General features: G+C 41.4%; 1 protein-coding gene across 2 annotated transcripts in view; it reads left to right on the top strand.

The window, feature by feature from the left end:
- Window positions 1-211: 211 nt before the first annotated feature.
- zdhhc17 (zinc finger DHHC-type palmitoyltransferase 17) overlaps window positions 212-19,227 on the top strand; it is a 28,212-nt gene continuing 9,196 nt past the window's right edge. For both annotated transcript variants that reach the window (XR_005205499.1, XM_037760498.1), the window contains exons 1-10: window positions 212-345; window positions 8,771-8,874; window positions 9,402-9,524; window positions 10,259-10,336; window positions 12,059-12,203; window positions 12,539-12,603; window positions 13,863-14,025; window positions 14,144-14,269; window positions 15,638-15,780; window positions 16,024-16,124. Coding sequence is in view for 1 of the 2 variants with exons in the window: in XM_037760498.1 (XP_037616426.1) it covers window positions 283-345; window positions 8,771-8,874; window positions 9,402-9,524; window positions 10,259-10,336; window positions 12,059-12,203; window positions 12,539-12,603; window positions 13,863-14,025; window positions 14,144-14,269; window positions 15,638-15,780; window positions 16,024-16,124 (1,111 nt within the window). In the remaining variant the exon portion in view is untranslated. The remainder of the gene's footprint in view (window positions 346-8,770; window positions 8,875-9,401; window positions 9,525-10,258; window positions 10,337-12,058; window positions 12,204-12,538; window positions 12,604-13,862; window positions 14,026-14,143; window positions 14,270-15,637; window positions 15,781-16,023; window positions 16,125-19,227) is intronic.

Genomic DNA, 19,227 nt, shown 5'->3' on the forward strand with positions numbered 1-19,227 from the left:
CCTCCTCCTCCTCTCTCCTCCTCCTCCTCCTCTCTCCTCCTCCTCTCTCCTCTCCTCCTCCTCCTCTCTCCTCTCCTCCTCCTCTCTCCTCTCTCCTCCTCCTCTCTCCTCTCCTCCTCCTCTCTCCTCTCTGCTCTCTCCTCTCTCCTCTCTCCTCCTCCTCTCTCCTCTCCTCCTCCTCTCTCCTCCTCCTCTCCTCCTCCTCCTCCTCTGTTTGTTTCCCCCTCCCCTACACACACACACTCTCGTTTCCCAGAATGCATAGCGAACCTCAGCAGCAAGATGGCGGACGCTATGGAGGAGTATGAGAAAGAAGCTGGCTGCGTCCCTATTCTCCATCCAGAGGTACAGTCTCTAACACCTCACACTCCATCACACGGACACACGAACACAAACTAAACACATTACACCACTCTGTTAGCGGGTAACTGTGTGTTTCCACCGTGTTAAACTCCCGATGCCCGCTGCAACACCACCGCTGGGGGGTTAGCACGATGCTAATAATGCTAACGATGCTAACATGCTAATGCTAGCTCCCCATCCTGCTGCAGCAGAGCATCCAAACACTGGACCAGATGTTCCTGTTCACATGAAGCTAGCTGGGGTTTCAGCCGTGCAGCTAGTAAACAAGACTGTCAGCTGTGTGCTTAATGGAGAAAAAGTCACGTTAAAGCGTAATCCTTGCAGTCATACGACGTTAGCTTTGGAGCTAAACTGGCTGGTATACAGTATAGCTGCGGGGATGCACATTGGGGTCAAGTGTATCTGGGTATATTCATGTGTATATGGGTATATTCATGTGTATATGGGTATATTCAAGTGTATCTGGGTATATTCATGTGTATATGGGTATATTTATGGGTATATTCAAGTGTATCTGGGTATATTCATGTGTATATGGGTATATTCAAGTGTATCTGGGTATATTCATGTGTATATGGGTATATTCATGTGTATATGGGTATATTCAAGTGTATCTGGGTATATTCATGTGTATATGGGTATATTCATGTGTATATGGGTATATTTATGGGTATATTCAAGTGTATCTGGGTATATTCATGTGTATATTGGTATATTTATGGGTATATTCAAGTGTATGTGGGTATATTTATGGGTATATTCAAGTGTATATGGGTATATTTATGGGTATATACAAGTGTATCTGGGTATATTTATGGGTATATTCAAGTGTATCTGGGTATATTTATGGGTTTATTCAAGTGTATGTGGGTTTATTCAAGTGTATCTGGGTATATTCATGTGTATATGGGTATATTCAAGTGTATCTGGGTATATTCATGTGTATATTGGTATATTTATGGGTATATTCAAGTGTATGTGGGTATATTTATGGGTATATTCAAGTGTATATGGGTATATTTATGGGTATATTCAAGTGTATATGGGTTTATTTATGGGTATATTCAAGTGTATATGGGTTTATTCAAGTATATATGGGTATATTTATGGGTATATTCAAGTGTATATGGGTATATTTATGGGTATATTCAAGTGTATATTCAAGTGTATATGGGTTTATTGAAGTATATGTGGGTATATTCAAGTGTATATGGGTATATTTATGGGTATATTCAAGTGTATATTCAAGTGTATATGGGTTTATTGAAGTATATGTGGGTATATTCAAGTGTATATGGGTATATTTATGGGTATATTCAAGTGTATATGGGTTTATTCAAGTGTATATGGGTATATTTATGGGTATATTCAAGTGTATATGGGTTTATTCAAGTGTATATGGGTATATTTATGGGTATATTCAAGTGTATATGGGTTTATTCAAGTGTATATGGGTATATTTATGGGTATATTCAAGTGTATATGGGTTTATTGAAGTATATGTGGGTATATTCAAATGTATATGGGTTTATTTATGGGTATATTCAAGTGTATATTCAAGTGTATATGGGTATATTTATGGATATATTCAAGTGTATATTCAAGTGTATATGGGTTTATTCAAGTGTATATGGGTATATTTATGGGTTTATTCAAGTGTGTATGGGTTTATTCAAGTGTATATGGGTATATTTATGGGTATATTCAAGTGTATATGTTTATATTCAAGTGTATATGGGTAGATTCAAGTGTATATAGGTATATTCAAGTGTATATATGGGTATATCCAAGATTCAAGAGTTTTATTTGCCATTTGCCTATACGTACACACAATTTAAGATTACACAACATAACAAAAAAAATAAATGAATAATAGATGTACCAATAAATTCTATGGTGGTAGGTTTATGTCCAAAGTTACCCAACATTTACCACAGCTACCACAGTCACATGACACTTGAATGAGGATAGAGTTCGTAGGCTGTTGTTAACATTACAAACCAGAGGCTGTATATTCACCTCTTTTTATTCTATATAACAAGTATATGATGCTGTACTTGGCTACAGAAGCACTAATATATTCCATGGCTCTGGGTAGAGGTAGGTTTATGTTTTGCATCTTGAACATAGCCTAGTTATCCGTTGTTATTGTCTTTGCTCTGCAGGTAATCTAATCATCAGGAAGCACTCCGTCACATACAATAGATTGTCTCAGTGATAGTTGGCTAGCTTTTCTCTCTGCAGTCTTGTTTTGCTTGTCTGGTTTGCAGCCAGCAGGTCAAGTGGGCTAATTTGCCTTCAGGCTTGGTCAGTAACTGATAATCCTGGCAGTGTGCAGTGCAAATGATTTGTGTCTATAATGTCCGGTGAGTCCAGAAGATGAGTTAATATACGTAGTGAAAATAGGTTTAAATGGATATAGTGATTTATAATCTGTTGGGCTAATGTAATGTGAGAGTGTCTCGAACATCTAGTAGCCATTTTGGCTCGTGTCGAGCCAAAAAGTTTGATTAAAAAACTGAATGTAATAGATTTGCTCACACATAATGCCAATAAGGAACTTCAGTGGTATTGTTGCTACATCCTGAGCCACAAATAGATTGTGGTATTCTCAGTTGATACGTGACCCCATAATGGGAAAATGTGGTCCATAAGAGCACTGTATGTTATTCTGGTGTTTTTGTCAGTTTGGTTTGCACAAAGGAAGAAGAATCAGAGAGTGAATGGAAGACTAGTTTGTAAATGTTATCCTCCATTTCTTTATCTTATAGTCTGTTGATTATGACTGGAGATTAGGCCTTGTTTTGTTAATGTGGATGTTTCCTGGTTTCTCTACTCCTCTATGACAATCGACAATGAAAACAATCTTTAGTTGCAGCCCTCAGAATTGGTCAACATATGTCATCTAACACCCCTCCCAACCTAAAGTTGAATGCAGTTGGACTTTTCTTGGCTTTAGTGAACCAATGTCTCTGTAAGGATTGATTGTTTGATTTAAAGTTATTATTGACATACAAATGTCATTTACCTGCAACCTGACTTGTCTAAAAATAATGAGACAAAGAGAGACCAGCAAGTTGAGGAAGTTGAAAGTTGATGATGTTGAAAGAGATGAAACATGTAAATCGCAACCAACTGAAACTTCTACCGTGTGACAAGTGTGAGGGAGAACTACAGTGGCTGACACAAAAACATGAAAACGTGAGTGGGCCTTTTCTAGAGCTAGTGTTTGGTTGCCTGCTCGGTAAAGAGAGGAATCACTCCCTATTTAGATAGAAGCTGCTCATTCTAAGGTAACGAAAACAAAACAATTCTTATTTTCAGGTGATTATAAACTAAAGAAAACATACTTATTAATGTTATATTCCATTTCTGCCATTAGATCCCCCTAAATGTTGCACACTGGTTCCCCTCAGTTATGTTTCTCTCTAATTTTTTGGTTAGGCAGTTTGGTTTATGGAACTACAATGGAAGACTGTGACAGCAGTCTCGTGACTTTGTCAAACACTAGTTGAACACGTATAATATGCTAAGTAGACCCTGTAGCTGTATGGTTTAGGAGGATTTCTTTCAGGCCGGACAAACAGACTTGAGCAAGACGTTACACATCAACATTTGCAGTGTGTTCTGAAGACTAAACACACACATTTAAGTCATCCTAGATGAAATGCAAATCTCAAATACATTTTATTGATTGTCTTACATGTGTGCATACCTTGTCCTCTACACATTTGCATTTAAACAGAATGTTTTCCTCTGTGTTATAGATAAAATGCCTCCTCTCTGTGGCACTATAAACATTCAGATGTAGACTGAAACAATCAGCTGCTGTTAGTCCTTGAAGATCTTTCCTCGTAGACCCTTTCAGTTCAGGTTTACTAGAGAGAGGGATTTCCTTAATTAATGGAAATGCAATTACCATCCCTTCTCTGTTCCCCTTGACACAATGAATTGTTAGTGATTCCTTCCTTTGTTTGCTTGTCTGGATGTCACAGCTCGACCTGACTGGGAAGTCTGAGAGAGGCCTCAGATGAACTTAGCGGAGAAGTCTTGTCTGTCTGGATTCAGTGTCGGACGCTGAGCCAGTGCGTGATATTGCATACAGATACAAAAACACAGGCAGAGAATGGTGGCTGCTTATTGTTCGCTGATGTTTAATACACACATTTTTATGCAGATGGCCCCTGTTGTGTTTTTAAATGCAATCAAATTGTGCATTACAGAAAAAAAACAGTATGTGGCATTTTGTTGACACTTTATATACAAGACTGTGCTTGCGCCTTGTCCAAAGTTTATTTTTCACCTGTCTTGCAAGAGGTAAACTGCCTGCTGCCATGAATTTAGAGTTCTACAACCTCCAGCTTCTTTAAATCATTCACTAAATGACCTTTTGGCTCCACATCTACTTGTCATATTGAAGGAATATGTCCGACAGTGGTAGCTTCATCATAAATGTAGTTTATTTTCCAGCATGCCTATACAGGCTTGGCTTAAAGTTGTTCAGCAGGGTGCTGCTTTGAATCTGGGTCATTGGGTAGAGTGTGGTGAGACTGAATGTATGAGGCACCTGAATTAGAGCATCAGAAGTTTAGCTGCACTCTCAGAACAACCATGGACCTGTTTATTTTCAACATGTCGAATACAAACATTTCCTCTCTCGAGGAACATACAAGGATACATGTCCTCGGCCTCCGATCTCATTTGAAAATGCAAATGAGTGTTCTTGCATATATGGCACATAAAGGTAGGGCACCTGCTCAGTTATTTGATTTGATACTTCAAAGTGGAAAATTCTGTTTGGAGCAATACCATTAATTCCCTTATATAAATAGTGTTTCCCCTCTGCTTCCTCCCGACGTAAACTGTGCCTTGGATATTGAATTAGTCACTCGAAATGGCTCTCATTTCAGATTAAATCAGATTATGAGTTATTGCTACAGCCAGCAAGAGGAAAAACACCACAACAGTGCAATTTTTGCAAATTTTTTTTTTGCTGTTTGTTTTCGTGGTGGTGCTGTGTAACATTTTTAGCTCAAGGCACGTGACCTCCACTCCCCCAAGGAGTGGCTGCCAATGCCATATGTCCCACTGACCTGTTCCATTGACAAAAGCCAAGCCTGCCGCCTCACCTAACAGATGAGGTTCCAACCTAAAATCAATGCTTAGTCTGACATGGATAATGTGTTTAATTGGCAGCATCATCACTGCTGCCTGCCTTTTTGTTGTATGCATCACCAGTAAGCAGGTATATCACTAAAGCTGCAGTCGGTAACTTTGAGCAAATATGATAAAAAGTTATATTTATATAACTGTCACTATATCCTGACATTAGTGCATGAGACAGGCAATCTGTGAAAAATAACAGGTTCCTCTGGCATCATATGAAACTAGAAAACCTAAGGAATCCATTGGTACCAACTATGTCATAGCTTGTCGCGAAGGAGGTTAAATAACGACCCAAACTGTCATGGCCATTTTCAAAGTGGTCCCTTGACCTCTGACCTCCAGATATGTGAATGTAAATGGGTTCTATGGGTACCCACGAGTCTCCCCTTTACAGACATGCCCACTTTATGATAATCACATGCAGTTTTGGGGCAAGTAAAGCTTTGTTCATACTAGCGCGAAATCCGATAATGGAGAGTCCATGCACATGTCAGGCTGCAATTATCACTACAGTCACAAATGCCATCCTCAGCTTTTTAGATGACAGGAGGGAATGAACAGAGGGAGTGTGGCTGCTGGGACTGGTAAGAGGTCAAAGGTTATCTCCATGGAAGGTTGAGATGGTGAAAGTGATTTAACAGCTGCTGTCTGAGGGTTTAGAGCCATAGCCCTCTTCCCCCCTGTCCCCCGGAAAGACGGGGAAACCGTTTCCCTCAATTGAATATCCAGATGAAGGAAGAAACTTTGAGTTCTGGAGTTTTTCTGGGCTTCTGTTTGACAGTCTGTCATAGCGAAACAGCTCAGCACAGTCACGATCATGCTTGAGTTACTTTCACTTCTCTCTGGCAGCTAAACTACTCTGAATAGCAGTAGTGGCGTTTGCAAATGAGCAAAAACGTGGCTGTGAAAAGTGCGAACGCCTCCTTTGACACCTTAAAAATCACCCCCTTCATCCTCCTCCTCAGGCTGATTTACTCTCTGATCTGAATTTGTTGCAATTTATTGACCCATATTAATTGTTTTTATATTGAATTTTTTTTTTTATTCATAAGTTACATAATTAACAGTGTGTTGAAAAGCTGTAGCCAATCTTTTAGTAGTGCTATGGAGCAGTTTTTCCCATGAGGGAGTCCCCTTTTTGAGGCACGAAAGAAGAAAGCAGGAGAGAATAGGACTGCTTGCTAGTAAACACGGATGTATAAATGCATGTTTCAAACTTTTAAGAAAGACACACCATGTGTTTTAGTGACTAACACTGAATATAAACATATTTTTTTGTTAGTTTACAAGAAAACTGCAGCTTGTCTTGATTACCATAACTGGCCAATTATGCAGCTGGTATTGCTAAATATAATGCCATGTCATTATTCTATTTTAATATTATTAATATTATTAATTAATAATAGTATAATTTAAATAATATATATATATAAATAATTAATTAAAATAGTTAATTGTGATTAATCGCAAATTAATCAAAACATTTTATCTGTTCAAAATGTACCTTAAAGGGAGTTTTGTAAAGTATTAAATACTCTTACCAACATGTGAGTGGACAAATATGCTGCTTTATGCAAATCTATGTGCATATTTATTATTGGAAATCAATTAACAACACAAAACAATGACAGATATTGTCCAGAAACCCTCACAGGTACTGCATTTAGCATAAAACGTGCTAAAATCATAACATGGCAAACTGCAGCCCAACAGGCAACAACAGCTGTCAGTGTGCTGACAGAATTGTTATTTCCGTCCTCTCAATTTTGTTTGAGTTTTAGTAAATACAACAAAACTCAGTCACTTTTTTTTCTTCTCTGTGACAGTAAATCGGTTCAACATTCGCTTCAGCTTTCGTTCACAAAGTCAGAATGACAAAAGGCTGTGTGGGTGATCTGTGTTTACCACGCAGGCCCCTGTTTCCGGGTGATGTAGGATAATTGTAGTTGCCATGACGTTACTATGGAGGCTAATTGAATGCGAGTTGCCACATCTGGCTGACAGATTAGCTCTTCAGCAGCAACAGGACCAGACAAGCCTGTCTTTTTTTTTATTGTCTTTGCCCTGTAGCCCTTTATTTACCACTTTATAATACCGTGATCAGTTATTGGAGTGAATGGAGCAAGGCCATCACCGGGGGGCTACATCCAGTAGTTCAGTCAAGCCGGTACATCTTGTCCTATAATGTTATTTTGCTCTCTGCATAAATCTTGCTAACTGAAATTCTTCTTGATAGAAGAAAAAAGCACAGGTGGAACGAATATCATTAAAGATAGCTAAGTTCCAGCAATCATTGCTGTGCCATTCAGCAGTAAACAATGGTGTTACACATGAGTTGACATGTCAGATAGCCTGTCTACACACACACACACCTGTGGAGAGCCATACTGATTTGGAAAAAATCTCCAGTATGCATCGGACCAGTCTACCTCGCCTACTGTATCCCACATATGCAAAGCGCTGGAACGGCACTATGGTCACAACAACAATGGCCAAAAACTGCTCGTTTTTTTTTTTTTTTTTAATTTTTCGTAGCTATTTCATCACTAAACTCACTTCTGAACATTTTTGAGGTGAGAAATCAACTGTGTAGATTTTAAATATTGGCAGTTTTACGAGGCGAGGTAGCTGCACAAACTGCAGCTACCTCGCCAGCCGGCAGGTCACGCTTCACACACCCCGCTATGAGCTGGCTGGAGCTCTCTCAAGAGACCGGTCTGTAGACAAGAGGCTTTTATTTCCTTGTTGACAGACGGTTTGTTTAAATATCACATCAAAAATGTCCAAAATGAACGGGAACCTGTGGTTATCTGCCTTTTTTGGAGTTGAAAAGCTCATTTTTGAAAAGCATTTTTGCAACAATGAATCCGTTATCAAAATGGTTATTAGTTTTCTGTTGATTAACTAATCGATTAATGAAGTCATTGTTGCAGCCAAACCATTATGGGGAATGTTGAATATCAATCAGCAGGTCTGCTTTTTGGCATTGCAGGATACTTATGTCAACAATTTTGCAATTGAATTTCCAGAAAATATATCAATATTGTGAAAAAGATTACATATACAGTGTATATATATATATATCATAAATGAAGTATAGAATACACTCCCACGGCTGCACCCCATGTGCCAGTGCATTTTGGGGTGTTGCAACATAATGCTCATGATCTAATAAAGCAGCATGACCTTTAACGACTTATTTTAATGTCTGTGTCTCTTGTCCTCCCTCTTTTCTTTTCAGGAAATCAAACCCCAGAGTCATTACAACCACGGCTACACCGAGAATGTCAGCCGTAAGAACCATGTGGATGACTACAGCACCTGGGACATCGTCAAAGCCACACAGTGAGTGGATAATATGTGTGCATATTAAGGGGTTCACCAGTGTATCACGATTTCTTTTGTAGGATTTTGTTATTGATTTTGCAATTCTTCTGAATAACAATACAGTTTCTGGACAATATTTGTCATTGTTTTGTGGTAATTGATTTCGAGTAATAAATATATACATACATATGTATACTCCGATGTTGATAAGAGTATTAAATACTTGACAAATCTGCCTCTAAGGTGCATTTTGAACAGGAGGAGAAATGTGGAAATGTCTTCCTGATAAGACAACGTAAGCTTTGTGTGGGATGTTACATTTGCAACAAGAGATTTATGTTGTTTTGATTTGAGGTTAGGAATATCTGCTTAAAGACAACCCAGTGTCAAGTCAAGTCACAGTGTGGGTGTCTTGTTTGGGTCTGAGTATCTGTTTATCTGTTTTTTTAAGTTGTCAGTGTGTCTAGGTTTTATGCATCTAACCCTGTGTTTATCTGTGTTTGTGTATGAGGAGAATTTAATCCCTCTCCGCCCCTCTTCCTCAGGTACGGCATCTTCGAGCGCTGCAGGGAGTTGGTGGAGGCGGGCTTCGATGTTCGGCAGCCAGACAAAGAAAACGTAACACTCCTCCACTGGGCCGCCATCAACAACAGGATAGATTTGGTCAAGTGAGTCCAGTCATGTTTTTGTGTGACGCTGGTGGTGGCACGGTACCAAAGAGGTTAGAGCGGTTGGATGGTTGTGAGTCTGAATCCGAGGACTGGCTGGAAATATGCGGTTGCACTGGTCAGTTCCTAAGTGTGAGTTTGAAATACTGAAATACCATGACTGGAAAAAGAAGTGTGCTCAGCCAGCATACCCATTTTTGACACTGTTTTCTTTGCTTGCACAGCTTTTCTGGTGTACCTTCTTGTACTTGTTTCCACTGAGCTCTTTACCCCCATCAGAGGGAAAGAGTGGCCCTGTTTTCTAGCCGCACACTCAGATGACCTAGCTTGATTCAGGTCGCTCAGTGAAAAAAGTTGTTAACGCAAATTTAGCGAGGAATGCAACCAAAGATGGTTGTCATTATTGGTTATTTTCTCAAATAATTAACTAATTGTTTAGTTTACAAAATGACGTTTTCAAATTACTTGTAATGACCGACCTAACCATTAACTCTTACTCCACTTTTCACACCAGCTGCAGTGCAACTTCAGGATCTTGTTTTGTTGAGAACGTTTTTTGGCTTGGTGTTGCATACTGTGTTTAGTCTTTATGGGCGTCAGGTCAGGAACAGCCAACAATCTCTCCGTTGTGGTTTAAACCAGTTATGCAGCTAGATTAGACAATCAAAGTGAGATCAGATTTATGGGTGGATGCCGTGTAAAGTTTCACCTGATGATTGTGTTTGTTTGTGCAGGTACTACATATCAAAGGGAGCCATAGTGGATCAGCTGGGAGGAGATCTCAACTCCACGCCTCTGCACTGGGCCACCAGGTAACACATACTGACCACAGGTAGCATATCTGCCATTTGGTGGTACTCATGTAATCCACAGAGCCTTTATATACACCGATCAGCCATAACATTAAGAACACTATCTTGTTACAATGGCATCTGGCAGTGGGGGGGATATATTAGACAGCAAGTGAACATTTTGAAGTTGATGTGTTGGAAGCAGAAAAGATTAGCCAGTGTAAGGATGTGAGCGACTTTGACAAGGGCCAGATAGTGCTGGCTAGACGACTGGGTCACAGCATCTCCAGAACTGCAGCTCTTGTGGGATGTTCTCGGTCAAAGTGGTCCAAGGAAGGAAAACCGGTGAACCGGCGACAGGGTCAGACCCGAGGCTCATTGATGCACATGAGCGAAGGCTAGCCCGTGTTGTCTGATCCAATAGAAGAGCTACTGGAGCTCAAATTGCTCAAAGAGTTAATGCTGGTTCCGATAGAAAGGTGTCAGAACACACAGTGAGGAGCAGTTTGTTGCGTATGGGGCTGCGTAGCCGCAGACCGGTCAGAGTGCCCATGCTGTCCTAATATTATGGCTGATTGGTGTATGTCCTCTATGTAACGATCACTCAGTCGTACTGTAGCTGGTGAGAAGGGGACAGGTCACATGAGACCCAACCCGCCTCTACCAGGGGGGACATGAAGCGCTCTCGTCCTAAATTATTGATAGATTTGACAACAGGCATCCACACCATCGCTGGTGCACAGACACTCAGGAGTCATGTGTCACCCTTTACCCCCCCTCCACCTGCCAGTGACCTTTAAAAGCCCCCAGCCTCCTGCGTCTGTTTGACCTCAGCCATTTAGACACAAAGTGCTGGGTGTCCTGACGTTGTTGAATCAGAAATGGAGGAAAAGAATATTGTAGCCGTCTGTGGTCACCCAGATCTACGATAGTACATCGTATTTGTCCAGAGTGTGTATAAACCACAGACTGTTTATGGTATAAACAACAACGTCGCTGCCGTATTTATGCCGTAGTTATGAACCCAGACACGACAGGGTTTGGTTTTCCGACATATCTGGGACTTCCACAACATCTACAAAGCAATAACGGCGGGTATTTCTTCCATGGCTGATGGCGGAAAGTTGTTGGTATCTATGGAGACGAGCTCCTTCTCCTCTCCGATGCGTCTAGTGCAAATGAACACAAATGATACCGGCGGTCCAAGGCAAAAATGTTGCTTCGTTTTTGGTCTGAACACAGCTTTAGGCAATGAAATAAAACTACAACAATGAATTTCATCTAATTTTTACCAGTTTCTCTCACATCTTTATAGTCCTGTAGGGGGAGGTTTACATTGCAGACAGGGTTAGTCATAAAAAATACATTTTAAAAACTCAATATACTGTATGCAATAAAGCATATAACACATCACCCCGCTACACCATGGAGACAGGGGAGACAGGGAGTCAGTCTCTCAATATCGTGCTACATCATTTCGAGCAAATACAGCAGTTTAATAGCAGTGGGAGTAAATGAGACCCTGATCTTTGGACTGTTTGTCACCCACTCAGCATCTAAGAGGGTGATCAAGTGAGAATGGCTCTGGCCTTTCTCCACTCCTAACTTCTGAAACACTGGAGTTATTTGTTCCTGCGTGTTAGTGGCTATTTTCACCAAACTGTAAACCATTCTGCAGCTTAAAGACATGAAATACGTTCACCCAAAGCTCAAACATTTGTTTTTGCGTCCACCTTCTCCCAGACAAGGCCACCTATCCATGGTGGTGCAGCTCATGAAATACGGCGCAGACCCATCTTTGATCGACGGCGAGGGATGCAGCTGCGTTCACCTGGCCGCGCAGTTCGGCCACACCTCCATCGTGGCCTACCTTATCGCCAAAGGACAGGTAGGAAACGCTAACGCTGCAGCTCATTTGTCAGGAAGAAAATCATCTTAAAATGTATAAAACGTCCCTTTTTACAACAGCATTTTCATCTATAGAATGATTACTGTGGTCCACCAGGATCCTTTTTAAAAACAGGTAGTAATTGCTAAGATAGGAACATCATAGCATCTGTTTTTCCTGTTTGTGTTTGTGTCATTTGGGTTTTGTTACCTGGGGATAAGTCTGTGTTTTGAAAGCATTTTGTACCAGTTCTCTCCAGTAGGGGGAGTCCTATTGCTTCTCTTCTCCACCTCTCTCTTCTCAGTTTTTTTTATTGCATCTTTCCTCTCCATCAGGATGTGGACATGATGGATCAGAACGGCATGACTCCTCTGATGTGGGCGGCTTACAGGACACACAGGTGTGTATAATTTGTGTGCCCCACAGTTGCTACCACAGCTTGGTCTGCCTCGACAAGAAATATCTCAAATCAAGAAACCAATGCCTGGAAACGTCTTAAATACGGGACACTTTACACCGTACCGTGCACAAGCTGGAGCACGTTTCTGCTGACTGCAGCAACACACACACACACACACACAACTTCCTCATGTAAGAATGAGTCGTCATTCATCGGACAAACTGCAAACATGGGGAAACAAGTGCCAGTATTCCTGCTCAGCTTCATCTGAATATTCCCTGATAAGCAATTTTTTCTGGGCGATAATTTTTTTTAGTAAGTTACTTATTAATCCATGAGGGGGAATTACATCATTTGCAGCAAAAATACGTTCCTAGTATGACAGAGAAAGGGGTAAGGATTAAGAAGTTGAAGATGTTATCTTGGCCTGTGGGAAATTAATAACATGATTATTTTGTGACATTTTATAGACCAAACAATTAATCAAGGAAATGACGGACAGATCAGATAATCAATAATGTTAGTTCACCATTAAATTCATGTGACACAACAAGAGCAGTTTAAAGGTTCCGTGTGTGTAAGATTTCGTGGGATCTATTAGGGTGTCCCGCAGTGGCTGCGTGATTCACGCCTCAGGTGTTCACACCAGCTGCGTTTCAGCTGCTGCTGTCAGCTCTTTCTTTCTTCATAGAGTTTGCCTTTTAATGGCCATTTCATTTCATTATAAATCTCATTTATATTTATTTTAGACAGAGAAAGGTTGAGAAACGTGTGGTAATAAGTAAATTATAGTAATAATCCACAATTAAAACCCTGTACGTTATTCATACATGGAGCTCTGCAAGTCACTGCATGTTCTACAGCACTGTCCGGCACATATTTCAGAATAAAAGCCTCATGTTAACAAATGAAGGAATTCTGTCCACAGAAAAAAACACTTTAGGGCTTTTATTTTGAAATGAAAGCAGGAAGTGTCAAAAATATGCGAGACTTCAAATCTGTAGAAGAGACGCAGCTGACACGCAGCCGAGCCGGGCAGTGTGGCTGCTCTAACCTGTTAACACGGACGCCGAAATAAAAAACAACAGGTAACGCAGCCGCCGCGCGCTGCTGACGTTCCCAGTGTGGCCGAGGCTTAGAGTAGTGTTATTGGCAAGGATGGCCTCTGAGCGAGGCGAACAGCGTTACCACGGTTTTGCACTTGGCGGCTCACGTTAACGCAGTCTTGGACTTGATGATTTTCTTCCATTGTGTGACAGCGTGGACCCCACCCGGCTGCTACTGACCTTCAACGTGTCCGTCAACCTGGGCGACAAATATCACAAGAACACAGCGCTGCACTGGGCCGTGCTGGCCGGCAACACCACCGTCATCAGCCTGCTGCTGGACGCCAACGCTAACGTCGACGCACAGAACATCAAGGTAATGCCTTAACATCTTCGTGCACCTGGACGGCCATGTTATTTAAATAGTAGCCCGAGCTTTCAGAGTTCATGATGATGGTGGATGTGTACAGACTGGTCTTTTGTTGTTTTTGTAGGGTGAAACACCGCTAGATCTTGCCAAGCAAAGGAAGAACGTTTGGATGATCAATCACTTACAGGAAGCGCGGCAGGCCAAAGGCTACGACAGCCCGTCCTACCTGAAGAGACTGAAGATGGACAAGGTACACACATACAAACAAACATGCTCAAATACATTATACCTCAAACGAGAAGGGCGGGCAGGTATAGAGTAGAAGAAAAACATCAACAATGTAAATTATGGGCTCCCTGTTTGACGGCCCACGTCTGTCTCAGCTCAGACGGATGTGCTCAGACCAGCCTGTCCACCATCACGGCGTGTCTGGGGGTTGTTATCACCTCTCACTTCGTCAGACGTTTACTACTTTTCCAGTCTGGCAGGAAGGAGGCGACTCGTAAATGACGGGTTATTTCTAAAATACGGGAACAAAAATAACTTTTACAGCGTCCAGTCGCCACAGTGGGTGGTATAATGACGTGTTGTCCTGATAAATAACCTCTTCTACTACAGCTTACTCAAACATAGAAACATCTGTCGCTGGTAGTTTCTCTGTGTTCGTTTCTATATCAGAATGTTTTTGTGGATTTTTTTTTTTGCATGCATGAACTTGTTATTGTTGTTGCTACTTTAAAGTGTTTTTACTCTTGTTGTCTTTCCGCTGTCTTGTCTGCTGGGATATTATTAGTATATTAAGGTAAATATTAGAACTAGACAGTAAGTTAGCATGTAAAAAGATTACTAGAATTGCTGCCCATTCTCCTCACAGAGTGTGTTTATATACACCGATCAGCCATAGGTCTTCTGTGGTATCTGGCACAAAGCCGTCAGTAGCAGATCCTTTAAGTCCTGTATAAGTTGCGAGGTGGAGCCTCTGTGGATCGGACTTGTTCAAAATGTTCACTTGCTGTCTAATATATCCCCCCCACTGCCAAGTGCCACTGTAACGAGATAATCAATGTCATCACTTCACCTCTCAGTGAACTTAATGTTATGGCTGATCGGTTTATATGACAAATGGATTGTAGACTATTATATGGTCTGAGGTTTGTCTCAACTTTAGTCCAGATCCCTGCTAGTGTCAAGCCCAGTGCTGTAGTGAGTAGAGCTTCACAGTCCAATTGTAGGTTTGTAGAATACATTTAACTTGCCTCAGTTGCTGCTTACCTTCCTTGTTATATTTCCACTGCTGAGAGAGTCAAATGTGTAACAATACAAATGGTTATATCAGCGGTTCTACTTTTACAACACATTTTAAAACCCTTTGTAGATTCAAAATGCTCACTGGGACTCCTTCCTCCTCGCAAAAAAACTCATCTGTGTTTTCCATTTTTGTCTCTTCTGTCTTGTTTCATCTCTTGTCCAACTTACATCCCCCAATACTTTGTCCTCTCTTTCAACTTCTTTCCATGCCTTCTTTTCCACCACTCCTATCACACGCCTTCTCTCCTCTCCTCTATGTCCTACCTTCCTATCTGTATCTGTCCATCTCCTTCCTCTCCTCCTCCCGCAGGAGTTCAGGCAGAAGGTGATGCTGGCGACACCCTTCCTGGTCATCTGGCTCGTCGGTTTCATCGCTGACCTGGACATCGACTCCTGGCTGATCAAGGGCCTCATGTACGCCGGCGTCTGGGTCACCGTGCAGTTCCTCTCCAAGTATGTCTCAGTGACATGAACGACACACACATATACACACACACACACACACACACACACACACACACACACACACACACTATGTGTTCTGTACTTAAATTTACAAGCACTCCCTTTCCTGCCATAATTTATTATCTAAATACTCAAGTTGATTTATGTTGATTTAAATCATAGGCTGGTTTTGATGACGATGTTAAGAAATACTGCTGATAACTCTCTCTTCTCTCTTCTTTCTCTGTGCAGGGCGTTCTTCGATCACTCCATGCACAGCGCTCTCCCTCTAGGGATCTATCTGGCCACCAAGTTCTGGATGTACGCCACCTGGTTCTACTGGTTCTGGAACGATATCCTTTTCTGTCTTATGCCGGATACAAATTACACGGGAATCAAGCCGATTTTGGGCCCTCTCCCGAAAATGGTCAGCAAAGCCAAGCATATTTTTTTTAATGGATCTAAAGATTATCTTTCCAGATATTCCTGTGGTGTGAGGTATGTTATGAGTTTTTTTTACATCCCGTCCTCGGAAGTCCATCTTGGCCGCACCGATTTCAAATCTCTTGCCTTGGAAGGAGCCGCGAGGGGAGGGGGTGGGTTTAGACGGAGCTCCTGAGGCAATGCTACTTTCAAATTATGTTAGCCTTCCAACATTGGCAACCCTATCTTTAAAGGAATAATTTGACATTTTGGGAACATTCACTCTCATATCTATACGGTAAACACGACGCCGCTACATTCAGCAGCTGATTAGAATATCTTAGAATAATAAGACTGTGTAAATAAAGCCTAACTAAGAGAAAACAAAATTGGGATGACATCCCATGAGGCTTTGTTCTGTGCAATACGAACCTGAACTTTTTAAGGTCACACAGAGTCTGGTAGTTGATCAGTCAGAAACGGTCCCACTGCGATGAGAAAAGATGACTTTCTCCAGTTTAAACACAAAATAATTGTGTTCTTAATTGCCATGTCTTGTCCAGAGGGAGTGAGTTTTGCTTGAGGACACTTAGAAAACACTTTGGCTGTGTCTGGGATCGAGCACTACCCTTTCAGATTTTTAATAATGGTCTCTAAATCCCAAATAAGGCTGAGGATTTCACCGAACACTGACCCGTTCCTGGACATTAAATGCCATGTTTTAGGCCATGAGTCAACCTCTACTTTGGTTTGTAGCTCTTTTTAATAGATGTGATAAGTGATAAATGAGCTCTTCTCTCCACCGATTAGTCTTATTCACCCACTTGTGTGTGTGTGTGTGAAGTGCCAGAGCTCGGAGACCTGGCACACACACACACCGTCTGGAAAAAAAGACATCAATTCAAAGCTTTGCAGTTGTGTCACATGCTGCTTGAAATGGGCTATTTATTGTTGGCGTATTAACAATTGTGCAAGTCATTCAACATAAGCCAAGAGCTTTTATGAATCTGTCAAGCCGGTTTGTGAATTTGGCAAACATGATCTTCCAAGCAGGGAGGGTCTCAATAAAATATGGACTTGCAGAATATATTTTTTATTGCTTTCTGCTGCCCGTGATGCAGAGGAGAAACGGCTCAGTGAGGATTTAGCTACAGGCCAGTTTCAGTGGATTAAAGGAGAAAGGTTAACGTAGAGAGCAGTAGGAGGTGGTGGAAATTATCTTACACAAATGCAGGCATGACGTGCTAAAAAGCCCTCGAGTCCCGTTGTGATGGATGTTTGAGTAAAAACGTAGAATACGTTATGTGTCCCAGTTGAACATGCTGCTGAGTTTTCAGTGTCTTGTTGCTGTTTCAGAACTATGAACAGGGAGTTTAGTGTGTAACAGCTGCTGGGTGAAACCCAACGGAGCGACTCCAAAGAGCCGCCGTCGGTCTCAGCGAGGCTGCTCTCATGTTTTTTTTTTTTTTTGTTCATAGAAGACTTTCTGTGGGAAGCTAACTAATTGCCGGAGGTGAGAGGGGAGTTCTCGTTTGTGTGGAAGGCATTTAATTTTACGCCTCATTGCTCCGCTAATGGGAAGGGAGAGTAAAGATGACTTTAGCTTATTGAAAAAGAAAACTGTGTGCTCTTTCAGTTATTGTTCATTAAATGATGATTGATGGAAGGTAGGAATGTGCTACAATGACAGACCTGCTCCCCTAAGCCAGGTGCATTCATCCTCAAAGAGCAGCGGCGAGGTGACGTCACATCCTAAACGTCTGCTAAATGTTTGTTCCTACATGGATCAAAAGTTACCCCTTTGACCTCGGGCAGGTTCGTTCTTGTGTGTGAAGACATTTCCTTGTGAGTTCTGTCCAGGTTTTTGCCCTCCAGCTATGCAGGTTGTCATTAAGCCAGTGTTGTGTTTCTGCCATGAATCTCTTTCCAGTAATGTTGTCTTTTAGCCGCCTTTTTAGTTGTAAGTCGTGCTGTTTCATGTTCCCGACCGCTCGGGGAGGATAGTTGTTCTCTGTTCTAAAATTAGTACTTTTTCTAATCACATTTATTTATGCAAATCTAGTGATATGCAAAACGGGGAGCGCTGTGATACTGGAACTAGAAGTTAATAATAAATTCGAAGCTAACATACAGTATGAGTCAGACTGTTAATACAGATACCCACAAGCTAGTTGAGTTTGTGTTATGCTTGAAATAGGAGCTGTCAGTCGATTACAAATATTTAACAAGCACTTGGTTTAAAGCCTTTAGCCTCCTCTAATGTCCTGCGTTTGTGTTCTTCAGCCTGTTGTCAGTTTACTCTGTCTGACCCTTCACAGCCTGCTTACATAAACTAAAGGACTGAGGCCCAGCGTGGGTTGCTGCTGGTTGAGTTTCGTACATGCCAGCAGTTTCTACATCTATTGAACTTGGATCTGAAGGATGAGAATATAAACCTTTCATTTGTGTCGTGGGCTGAAGGATTCCAACATCTGGTTTAAAGCCTCCAGGCCTGATTATCTGGTCAGATGGGAGAGGAAACATTTCCATTTCACTTTTTTTTTACTGTTGTTGGGTGACCTTTTTCTTTCAATCACGTATAATAAGCAATGCAGTGTAGAGGGAGAAACGGGAGATTACTGGTTTGATTTGATTGTTTGTCTGTTAGGTGGTGTAGTTACACAGCCCAGTATCTTCATTCACGACTTCCAGGTTGAAGCTTTCTATCGCTCCATGTCTGACCCACTTTCTGCCATTATCCTCCTCGGGCCTGAGGTTGAAATCAGATCAAATGACAAAGGTGGAGCTTTGTGAGACGCTTTGTTTTTTTTGTCTTTCCCAGACTCGGATCATATTTTCCTGAATAGACTTTGTGTTCGTAAATGCATTACCAGCAGGTGAACGAATGATGCCCTGGAGTTTTGTACTGTACTGATGCAGCATTCATTTTACTGTAGTATGTCTGCACCTCAATCTATCAATCAATCAGACTTTATTTATATAGCACCTTTCAAACAAGTCGAATGCAATTCAAAGTGTTGGACAGACGATCGA

The sequence above is a fragment of the Sebastes umbrosus genome, chromosome 23 (assembly GCF_015220745.1).
Source record: "Sebastes umbrosus isolate fSebUmb1 chromosome 23, fSebUmb1.pri, whole genome shotgun sequence".
NCBI classification, from domain to species: domain Eukaryota; kingdom Metazoa; phylum Chordata; class Actinopteri; order Perciformes; family Sebastidae; genus Sebastes; species Sebastes umbrosus.